Source organism: Oncorhynchus mykiss, chromosome 7 (assembly GCF_057628025.1).
Source record: "Oncorhynchus mykiss isolate SJ-2025 chromosome 7, ASM5762802v1, whole genome shotgun sequence".
NCBI classification, from domain to species: Eukaryota; Metazoa; Chordata; class Actinopteri; order Salmoniformes; family Salmonidae; genus Oncorhynchus; species Oncorhynchus mykiss.
This window is the reverse complement of record NC_143028.1, coordinates 20,028,874-20,040,901: the sequence shown is the minus strand read 5'-3', so window position 1 is coordinate 20,040,901 and position 12,028 is coordinate 20,028,874. Positions and strand designations below refer to the sequence as shown.

At 46.9% G+C, this 12,028-nt stretch overlaps 1 protein-coding gene across 1 annotated transcript in view; it reads right to left on the bottom strand.

Moving 5' to 3' along the window:
* Positions 1–444: 444 nt before the first annotated feature.
* LOC110527561 (alpha-1,6-mannosylglycoprotein 6-beta-N-acetylglucosaminyltransferase A) overlaps positions 445–12,028 on the bottom strand; it is a 117,138-nt gene continuing 105,554 nt past the window's right edge. Inside the window, exons 13-17 of the mRNA XM_021608927.3 lie at positions 9,045–9,191; positions 8,385–8,501; positions 7,093–7,167; positions 4,658–4,815; positions 445–4,007 (exon numbers count right to left, since the gene is read on the bottom strand). Of these exons, the coding sequence (XP_021464602.1) occupies positions 3,809–4,007; positions 4,658–4,815; positions 7,093–7,167; positions 8,385–8,501; positions 9,045–9,191 (696 nt within the window). The 3' untranslated portion in view covers positions 445–3,808. The remainder of the gene's footprint in view (positions 4,008–4,657; positions 4,816–7,092; positions 7,168–8,384; positions 8,502–9,044; positions 9,192–12,028) is intronic.

The following is a 12,028-nucleotide window of genomic DNA, read 5'->3' as shown; positions in this document are numbered from 1 at the left end:
TAAGCTTGCTTGAAATGTAAAGGGAATTTCCCATTGGGCCGACATAATGTATGCAGCAGAGTTTACCGTGAATGCAGTCTCCACTAATGCGGGAACATTGACATTTAAAGGCAATCAGGCTACAACGTGGAACTTCAGCGCTACGGATCGAATCGAACCCTCAAATGATTTGGTTTGTAATGTATGCACAACGTTGTTCAGTGGTCTCAACGTTTTTGAGATGGCAGCAGTTAAGATTTGCATAGGCTTTACACAATCAACTGTTAGGAAAACATTTCAACAGAAAGGCGGACTACTACAGTTTGCAAACAGACACGCACAGTTGAGCCTCAGGACAATGTAGGCCACTCAGTCATGAAGTGCGTAGTTTTATGTGCGAATGCAAATGTTATGCCTGTAGTGTAAACAATGTACATTTCGATAAAACACACAAGACAGACCCAGTTGTCACAGAAAAAGGTTTATTGAAAAATAAAGTTATATCCCCTTTAAATTGTCTGCAACTGTGAAAACAAAATGTATAATTTTTTGTACAGTCATAATTTAGTCCCATAACAATCGCTGCTTTAGCTTTTCCATGATTGGTTTAAAACAAGGTTGAGATTGAAAAAGAAAAGTCATAATGGATACACATGAATGCAAAATGCAGATTTGACAACGGAGACATTCGATGTTGGGTTAAAAGAGACACAAGGACATTTTCTCATGCCCATAACACATCTTCCTTTCAGCTATCGTATTTACAGTTCCATTAACCGCTTTGGGACAAACCAATTTAAAAAGAAGACCATTTACAGAGGCTATTTATGTTGGTTGTCAAGATCCCTCGGTGTATACATGACAACCAATGAAAGGAAGGAAACAGTTGACAACATACTCAAAATAAGCCTGACTCTAATACGAGCAGAACAAGGCCGCTGCCACAAAGAAGCAGAATCTTTCATATGCTGCATTTTACCCCACTAAAAGCCTTCGCTAAACATGTCCACAACAGCATTAAGAGACATATGTTTTAACCATCACCACTAAGTCCAACACATACAATTACTGTTTTACCTTTACAGTAAATGTTATAAGAAGCATTATCCTTCGAGCAAAGTACGAGATCTCAACTAACAATTCTCTCTGGCACTAGGTCCGGTTGATCAATAGGGCAGGTACAATAAGCGGTCTAGTAATAACCATCAAAAGGCACGTCATGTACTTTTTAAAACCGTTGCTTGGCTGCAGATCGTATACACAGACGTAATCAAAACTGACCTGGACAGTACGGTGAGGGGGGGGGAGCTCGTCATAAAACGCAAGTGACCATCTAAAAGACAACGTATCTATATTTACAAAATGTGCAAATGGTTTGCATTAAGATCTGAAAATAAAAAACAACACGAGGTTCTTTGCTGGCATTTACAATAAAAATAAAAAAAAATGTGCGCGCTGCTTTTTGTCCCGATGTCGTCGTCATCACCCCGAAAAACACAGTGATGAGAGGAGCGAGACGTCTATGTCACTACTGTCCAGTCCAACACATTTCGTCAGTGTCTAAGTGGACGGTCGGTCTCAAGGCGTGTCTGAAATGACACCCTATTCCTTTCGCAGCCATGTTGCCAAAGCATTTGGATATTCTCTTTGCCATTCCTCATTCTCTCTCATCACTGTTGCTGGAGGTTGGAGTCAGATGGGACAAACAACTCCCGTCTAATCCATCCACTTGAATGTACACGTTATATTATTTCTTCCATAAATAAAATGACCCTCTGTAAAATCTCCTTTTCTATAAATAAAAAGAAACAATTCAGCAAACACAGAGAAAGATCTGTATATAAAACACATTTAAAAATAATTTAAAACCCATATGAAGAATATACAGTATTAGTCATATATGTTGTTAAACTTCAGTAAATTAGGTTAAAGTAGTGCATTATTTCCATTCACAACAAGGACTACTAATTCAAGCTTTTATTGACACGTAAAAAAAAAAGAAAAATAATTGGCAGGCAAATTAGGATCCTAAACGATCTCCAAATGAAGGAAACAAGTAAAGTTGCAGGTGTGTGTGTTGCTCTTGTCAAGAGCTATAACTTACAGTGCATCCATAGAAATGATGTTTGTGTGTGTGTGTGTGTATCTTTCGGGTCGACTGTATACATAAAGGTTTTAAATATCTATAATACAAGTACTCATGGTCAATATATCTCTTTAGAATCTAGAATACGTTCCCGATAAATCTATTGTGGTCAAAGCAACGGTCCTATGTGATACTGGTGATTGAGCATACTGATGTTTGATCTGCCAGAGGGGCCCTTTCCCACTACAGCTGTGATGGTGTTCTACTGTCTACAGAACAGTACCACACTATGTCATCACTGTCACATGTGACTGATCTGACCTGATAATCCTGTAAAATTTTTTTTTTTTACATTTGATTGAAATTGATCAATGACTAATTATTATTTTCATTAGCCACTGGCAATTATTTGGCACACACCTCTTATCCCCAGCACATTCCAACCGGTCAGTCAGGTGTGTGTGTGTGTGTGGCTGTGAATGTGTGCGATTTCGAAAACTCAGCCTCTAGTCTGTACATTGGGAGCATGAGGAGGGGCAATCTACCATGCAGGGCTACAGAGGAGCCATGCTGGACGGTGTGTGTGTGTGTGAGGTGTAGTTGGGAATGACCACGAGGGACAATGCCTCAGGATTAAAAATGATTTGCGATTTAGAACATTTCAAAATCAACATTATATCTACATCTGACCCGCTCCCCTGTCCAGACGCGACGATGGGGAGCGGTACAGTTACAGTGTAAAACTGGCTCTGCTTCGTCTTGTTCTTCACACTTAACTTCCTTTTGGTCAAGTTTCCCCTAGGTACAGATCTAGGATCAGCTTCCACTCCCCCAATCATAACCATAAATAAGGGAAATGCAAAACTGACCCTAGATCAGGGTCTATGGGAAACTTTCCATTGGAGCATACCATTCAGAATACATGCCCTGTGCATTGCTTCATCCTAAGTAGTACGCTAGTGTGGACATTGAAACAGAGCCTTACTGCCTGGGGACGGCCTCTTATGGGTCTCCAGTGCAAACCTACATAGCTAAAAGAGTTCAAAGATAAAAAGGGGACAGGGGGGCAGAGAGGAAAGCATGCCGAGTGTAGCGACACACCAGCTCGTTGGTCCCACGATGCGACTACAAGCTTGGAGAGATACAGTGGGTGGAGTCACTTGGCCACCGACTGCAGTACCACCCACTGCCACACATCCTAGGGGCAGTAGTGAGCTCGGTTGCTATGCGCTCTGCCTCAAATATACAGCGACTCCCATTGATTCAAGTAATTCAGGCCGATGCGCAATGTCTCTTTTTTCTGTACCCTCCTTTCCTCCTGCCCGGTGCCTTACTGAAAACTTTTCCATTGACATTCCTAGTTCCCAGAGTATGTATATAGCTCACTGGCCTCTTTCTGTCCACCATTTGAATTTCCACAGTTTGCTGCCGATGCTGTGTCTGTCTGACGAGCTGATCAACATGCCTTAAAAGGTCAAAGTTCAGGCGATTAAAAACAGACATAAATAATACAGATGTCTCCTGGTTGTCTGGTTCCCAGGCTGCTCTTCCTCCCTCCAGAGGCCTGGCTGTGGGAGGAGTTAGGCTGCAGGACTGCAGGTGTGGAGCCAGGGGTAGGAGTCAAGCCATCTGAGTGGTTAGAGCTAGAGATCCCCAACCCCCCCATTCCCTGCAGCGCTCTGGAAGGGTACGGGTCCAATCCACTCCAGTTCGATCCTCTCCACACACCCAGACAGACAGGGGCTATAGGCAGCCTTTGCACAGCGCCACCTGGCCCTTCATGTAGTCCCGGCAGGGGCAGACGCGTTTGAGGGAGGGGTGGGCGCCGGCGCAGCTGAACAGCAGCAGGTCCGACTGGAAGACGCAGTGGTGACGTGCGTCGCTGTACGCAGGCACCACCGTGTCGCCCGACGACTCCACCGTCTGGCAGTCCATGCCGAACCTCAGAGGGAAAATGGGAAATATGAAATTCTACTTCATTGTCCACACAGGGAAATGAATTATGCTGCCGGGAGTAGATAAGACACAATATACACAGAACAAAGACACACAAGAAAAAATGTATCTGTACATAAACATCTGGGATATCATAGAGACAGACAGAAAGAGACAGATGGACAGACACGGTCAGACAGGCAAGCAGGTAGAAAGACAGGCAGACACAGTCAGGACAGACAGACAGATTGAGCATCACTGTGTCTGAAGCTGGCCTGGATACAGCCTGATACAGCAATTACATTGAGTCTTGACGTCTCGATAACCATTCCCTGCTGACACCGATGAGTGAGTTGAATTTGAAATGGCTCAAGTTGACATTTGACAACTGCAATAAAATGACGTTTCCCCTCTGATATCGGTCTTATCATTTTGTCTCTGAAACGTCATAAAGGGAATAACTTGTGTGCGACCTCTAGTGAACCAAATTCAGCACAGCAGCAGGCAAGTATTGATCGTCTATTAATGCTATACTGCCATCTGTTGGGTAAAAAGCAAAATGCCTGTGTCAGACGTGCATTTGTGTGTGTGTGTGTGTGTGTGCGAGCGCACAAGTGTGCATACAGGTTAAGGTGTACTGTAGGTGCACACACTAACCGGGCCAGGTCCTTGTCCTTGTTGAGGTGCTGGAAGAAGGAGGGCTCGCAGATGAGCTGCTCCGCCTGACACACCTGCTTACAGGAGCTCCCCGGCTCAGCCAGCCTCACCTGCAGAGCACTGAGGGGAGGCCACATCACCTGGCCATGGCAGAAATCCTAGAGGGAGGGACAGGGAGAGAGGACAGGGTTGAAATGGGGGAGATGGGAGAGGGAGAAGGGTAACAGGGAGGGAGAGAGAGAGAGAGCGAGAGAGACAGGGAGAGAGGAAAGGGTTGAAATGGGGGAGATGGGAGAGGGAGAAGGGTAACGGGGAGGGAGGGAGAGAGAGCGAGAGAGACAGGGAGAGAGGAAAGGGTTGAAAAGGGGGAGATGGGAGAGGGAGAAGGGTAACGGGGAGGGAGAGAGAGAGCGAGAGAGACAGGGAGAGAGGAAAGGGTTGAAATGGGGGAGATGGGAGAGGGAGAAGGGTAACGGGGAGGGAGAGCGAGAGAGAGCGAGAGAGACAGGGAGAGAGGAAAGGGTTGAAATGGGGGAGATGGGAGAGGGAGAAGGGTAACGGGGAGGGAGAGAGAGAGAGCGAGAGAGACAGGGAGAGAGGAAAGGGTTGAAAAGGGGGAGATGGGAGAGGGAGAAGGGTAACGGGGAGGGAGAGAGAGAGCGAGAGAGACAGGGAGAGAGGAAAGGGTTGAAATGGGGGAGATGGGAGAGGGAGAAGGGTAACGGGGAGGGAGAGCGAGAGAGAGCGAGAGAGACAGGGAGAGAGGAAAGGGTTGAAATGGGGGAGATGGGAGAGGGAGAAGGGTAACGGGGAGGGAGAGAGAGAGAGCGAGAGAGACAGGGAGAGAGGAAAGGGTTGAAATGGGGGAGATGGGAGAGGGAGAAGGGTAACAGGGAGGGAGAGCGAGAGAGCGAGAGAGACAGGGAGAGAGGAAAGGGTTGAAATGGGGGAGATGGGAGAGGGAGAAGGGTAACGGGGAGGGAGAGAGAGAGAGCGAGAGAGACAGGGAGAGAGGAAAGGGTTGAAATGGGGGAGATGGGAGAGGGAGAAGGGTAACGGGGAGGGAGAGAGCGAGAGAGAGCGAGAGAGAGAGCGAGAGAGACAGGGAGAGAGACGGGGAGAGAGACGGGGAGAGAGACGGGGAGAGAGACGGGGAGAGAGACGGGGAGAGACGGGGAGAGAGACGGGGAGAGAGACAGGGAGAGAGACGGGGAGAGAGACAGGGAGAGAGACAGGGAGAGAGAACACCGGAGAGTTATACGAGAGTCATTTCACAATCCGTCGTGAATAGTCAAAATACAAGAACGAGTGAATGACAGATAGAACGTGGAACCGTAGCATTAAAAGAATGACAACAGCTCATATTGTGGTTGCACTGTAGCCATTGTTGTAGCAACATCCGTCGATAGGGCAGACGGCACACTATTTGACAGCTTGTTTGTTCGCGGTGTGTAAAGTGACATTTCTCCTGAGACCTATTTCCCACGGCTGGCATAGGACCCTTTTGGGAGATGACAAGTGTGCATAGGGACGTCTCTTCATGCAGACAGGCTCAATCAAATGTATTTTAGAAAGCCCTTTTTTAAAATCTTTTTACATCAGCAGTTGTCACAAAGTGCAGCAGGACAGATGCAGAGGGAGAGAGGGAGGGAGACGCCGAGGGAGCAACGGACACAGAGCCAAGTCTGTCACCCCTTCCAACTTTACAACTCTGCTAAAAAGATACATTCGGAACCCAATCTGTTCACAGTCGGCGAAGAGAGAAGCAGCTGCGGGCTGTCATCAGTAGCTACAAAGTCAACACCGAGATAAGAACCTTATAGAAAGATGGTACACCCTGCAAGACAGGAGATATAGTATGCATGGGCATGACAAATAGAGAGGTGGTAGGAGAAGGAGAGGCCATTTTGGCTCGAACCTGAAACAGGACGGAGATCCTTTTTTTCCAGTGAAAGTGCACTGTAGAATACTCCAGAGGCTCTGACACCCTTTCCACACTAAGATACTAAAATGGACAATATTGAAAGAAAGTAAGGCTCAGTTCGTTAATGGGGAGCCAAGCTGGCCCGTTAATATACCTGTGCCTGTAATCAAGAAGCGTCTCAGAGATGGAATACTGATCTAGGATCAGGTCACCCCTCTTATTTATGATGCTGTAAAACTGATCCGAGCACTCCTACTCTGAGATACTTTGTTTATACGGGCCCTGGCGCCAGTCCGCCGAAGCCATCAGAGAGGCATAGTTAGCTAGCCACGCCCTGCCTAGACCACGCCAGACATAAGCAGTCTGTAACAAAACTATGCTGATCTTGTACCGAACTGTACTTACTGGAAAAGCGAGCCAAAAAAATGAGAGTTAGGGTCGGCACAATAGTGTGTAAAGGCTCTGACGGCTATCCAGGAGAATGGAGAGGACAGTTATAGCGAGGCCGTACCTGATTCTCAATGAAGGCGTTGACTCTTTGCAGCATCCCCTCACAGGTGAACTCGTAGGGCAGGTAGGGCTCGATCTGAGGATGGAAAACACAGAGTCAGGCTACAGCACTTTATAGGCTGTAGAATGCCAGTCAGCTTGCTAAGAGTTGGTGTCTATGGTGGGACAGGTACCGTAGTGGGTCAGTGAGAGGAGAGGAGAGGAGAGGAGAGGAGAGGAGAGGAGAGGAGAGGAGAGGAGAGGAGAGGAGAGGAGAGGAGAGGAGAGGGAAAGAAAAAAAGAAAAAAGAAAGAATGAATGAAAAAAAGAAAGAGGGGTATGTGTGCGTGTGTGCGCTTCAAAACTCTCCAACCCTGACTGAGGTCTTCTAGACAGACACATTCCTGAAATATATACACAACTACCTACAGTAGCACCGAGGATATCAGCGAGAACTCCACACACACTATAGTCATTTTGTTCTGCAGTCAACAGAGCAAAACTCAATGAGACAAACTACTGAGCTGGATCCTTGTTCCATCGAAACAACTTCAGATACGCTACTGTGAAACTCTGTAATTGGTCAACTAACCTTTGAGATCAATTTGTGATTGGTGGAATAACATTCGATGCTCTCAGCCGTAGAGAGCGGAGACAAAGGGTGCATGATAAATCATACCCTATTCCCTATATAATGCACTACCTTTGACCAGAGCCTGAGCCCAAAAGTAGTGCACTATAAAAAGGGAACAGGGTGCAAATTGGGGCACATCCAGAGAGAGAAAATTAAGCTGAGGGCTGTTGGTCTGGACACCGGTCAGAAACCATACGAGACACAGTAGCCTTCTCTAATGAACAAACCCATTGTTCGGGCACCCATGCAGAAGCACACGAGGTCTGTGTCCCCAATGGCACCATATTCCCTAATCCTTACATAGCGCACTACTTTTGACCAGAGCCCATAGAGTAGTGCACTATATAGGGAATAGGGTGCTATTGGGGGACACAACCACGAGGGCTGCTTGACCCTGGACTTAAATATGCACGGGCCCAGTAAGGGGAGAGAGAAAGAAAAGCTCTCACTTTGCTATTCTCAATTCCTCTCTCTGTGAATTCCTCTTATTCATCTATTCTAATCGAGCCCCCTTGGAATTTGTGATCACGCTCTCTGCTTCCCTGACTGGTACAATCGTTTGTGCACCCGAGGCTTTAGGGAATGAGACTGGGAGAGTTTTCATTTCAGACTATGCTAAAAGAATAGAAAAGAGAGAATGCAAGCAGGGAAACATGTATTGTGTGTGTGTGTGTGTGTACCTTCTGACTGAGGATCGAGCGGATGGCTCTGTCCACCTCCGCAGGGTTGTCGATGTTCACCGTCCACACGTGAGGCTGGCCAATATACACCTCAGCATACGGGTGCTGGGAGGTCAACTGCATGGGAACACATTTTTATTGAATTTCTTCGACTGCCATAAAAAAATACTTTTGGCAAGCTGAAGAAAACACACAATATATACGTTTGATTATTTATTCACGTTTATATTTGAGTCATTTAGTAGGTTTGGCAGATGCTCTTATCCAGACAATACTGAAGTCAGATTGGCTGAATTGGCTAGTCAGCTAATAAGTAGAGCGTTCTTTTTTAAATCCTTAGTCCCTTTGGCAGGCTAAAAACAGAAAACACAGGACAGAATCTAAACAGACATGACACAGTAGTTCACTTCAATAGGAGCGCATTGAAGTCGAGTCACATCACAGATGAAGAACGAACTGTGTGCACACGCTCCACAAACTAGACCCTGTCCGTCAAACACCAGACGGACTTATTACAGAGGACCTGTCATGAATAAAAGAAAGGGGAGGTAACAGCACAGAAGTGAATAGAGGACTAGGTTATGTCTCTCTCACACACACACACACACACACACACGCACACTTTGACCGGGGTCTCTGGGCAGAGTGGCGCCATCTCACCTCTCTCAGGGTGGGCTTGCCCTTGAAGAAGTCCGTGTTCTTGCTGCTCTTGGGCGGGGTGAACTTGGGGTTGAGGAAGGCACAGCCATTGGCTATGGCCTCTAGGGGGGCGGGGCCTTCGTAGGGGAAGGACAGGCCAACAAAAAGCTGTGGAGAGAAAAAGAGCATTGCACTTACATTGACATTTAGCAGACGCTATTGTCCAGAACAACTTAACAAATCAACGCATTCAATCAATGCATTCAAGTTTAGCAGGAAACAACAACTACATATCACAGTTATTGCAAGTAGACTCTTATCTGAAATAGACCCCATCGGCAGAATCAGTGCCAGGAAGAAATAACTATTGCAGGTGTGGGTGAGAGAAAGTACAATATTATCTTCTTCGGAGAAATAAAAGGAGACACCTCTTACTTCCTAGAATTCCCACAGCCTTGTCTGTGTTTTTTATGCTCTGCACCAGCAGCACACACAGCCTGCTTTTATTGGTTCTTAACCATTCCTAAGTGTTTCGGCTATAAAACTGGCTCGTAAAAGAGGGCTTCTCCTGTCTGGTAAGCACAGCCTCAAGTTCTCAGTCACTTTAGTGTGGTGTGTGTGTGTGTGTGTGTGTGTGTGTGTGTGTGTGTGTGTGTGTTGTCGGCCCAAGGAGAGGCTAAACGCGGAGTTCACACACACACACGGTAGAGTGAAAACGTGCACACGCACGTGCACAGACAAAACAATGGCCAGAGGAGGGGGAAGTAAGGCCCGTGGTTTTGTTAGGATTGGTCTCTGGACATGAGACTCATGGGTTTGAAACCCCTGACCGGTTATGCATGCCAGGGATCAAACATCAGTGACTGAATGGTGATTATGTTAATGTTATTATTAGATTATTATTCTAAGTTGCAGCAATAAAGAAAAGCAGAACATTGGCAAAGCCAGCAGAAACTGGACAGACTCGGTAAATAAGTGTGTAATGTTTTATGTACTAACCCATCTCGTTCAAGCACTACTCGGCACCGAGACAGTAGCTACAGTACTTGTATTACCTGTACTACTTGCTCTTGTCATGAAACACGCTATTCGCACAAATTACGGCCCCGTCTCTGGAGAGAAGAGGCCCACCGCCAATCATCACAACAAAGACTCCGTACACACAGAGGATCATAGAAAACCCATTGAGCTGGACGACCAAAGCAAATATCTGAGAGGCTCTTCTGACATGCTGGAACCAGAGGTGACGAGCCCGTGAAGCGTGCCACAATAATGTGTTTGTCTGAGGCCCCACTAGTAAAAAGAGAGCCGCTGGAGCTGGGGTTGTTATAGCGGAGGGCCGGCGACAGCCACAATGGCTGGTCTGTGAGTCGGCGAGAGCAAGATCCCACCGGGTCAGTGCCGGCCATGCCTGGGGAGACAGAGGGTCTCTTGAGTTCGGCCCACTGTTGGCAACACTGCTGTACACGGACTCTCCCATACCATCCCTTCTCTTCAGTCCATACCCATATCATCCTTCTCCTCAGCCACTGTGCCTCACGACTCTCCTTAACAGCTACTGTGTGTGCAGGGTCTTGTTCCAGCCCTGCAGTAACACATCTAACTCAGCTAATCACGGTCCAGAGTGAAATCCTTAGAAGGATGACTTAAATCAGGTGTGTTTGTGACAAGCTGGAGCAAAAGCCCGCAGTCCCAGGACAGTAGCTCTCCAGAACCGGAGAACCCCAATGTAAACACTGAATAGCTGTGGGACAGACAGTATCGACTGCAGCTTTCAGCGTTTGGTCGTCAGGTGGCAGCAGAGGCTGACTGATGGTGCTTCCTCGCAGGCAAGACTGCAGCCCAGTGAGCCCACCGGCCTGACAAACAGCTGCTATTTATAGAGCAAACCCCCTCTCTCCGATCGTGTAGCATGGCACAGCATAGAATTGCACAGCATACAAAAGCATAGCGTAGCATATGCTAAATGGATATTGTGAGAAGGACTCTATATTGGGTGGTGGTGAGAAGGTGAGAGGCAACCGGGCTAGTTGCAAGTGCTTCAGATACCACTTAGGAAAAGGCAGCTAGCGATGTGAAAGGGAAGAGCAGCGAATACAATGACCTCCGATGAAATACGGTAATTGAACAACTTCAGAAGAAGAATGTGGTCATATGCGCCAGTACGAAGAAGGCCGAGACCTAGGAGAGAAAAGCCTGTGATCCAGCACTTACATACAGCAGACTAACGTATCACCGTGGACTGTTATTTCAACAGAAGGGCCCTTGTGCAATAGCATGAACCTGGAGTGAAGTTTCCCCCTAGTAACAGAATAGATGCTTGGAAGCAAGCATGCTACTGTACTAAGCTGTGCACTGGACAAATAAAGCCTGTTCTAGGGTCAGCTTACCCTCCCTGCATCTTAACCATAACCATTAGTGGGGGGGATGCAAATCAGACCCAAGATCAGAGTGTAAGGGGCAACGTCACCCTACTCCAGACCAATGCATATCATCCTGGACGGTTAGGAGATGAGACGAACACGTTCGACTGGTCTGGAGGATATGCTGGCTATGCAAACAAGCCATGGTTAAACCACATTCCACACAGGAAACATGCAAACTGCGTTGTAGAGCGGGAGGGACAAGAATCGTAGCCGACTGTACTTCCTTCGAGGTACAACGTTGAATTCTGCCAAAGAGATAATTAGGACCTTAGTTCAACATGAGCCCGGTCTTCGATTCAGTTGTAAACGCAAGGTGGTGTATGTTTTGTGAGATTGGGTATTTCAATTAGGATCCCCATTAGCTACAGCCAAAGCATCCAAATCAAATCGCATGTTATTGGTCACATACACGTGTTTAGCGGGTGTTATTGCGAGTGTAGCAAAATGCTTGTCTCAACACCAATTCCATATAATATTATACTAGGGCAGTATAATGCTGGTTCATTGCAAATTCTATAGTGCCTTCCACCTCTGCCCTGTTTTATACTGCATCTATGTATTCCGTGTTGTTTTGCCAAA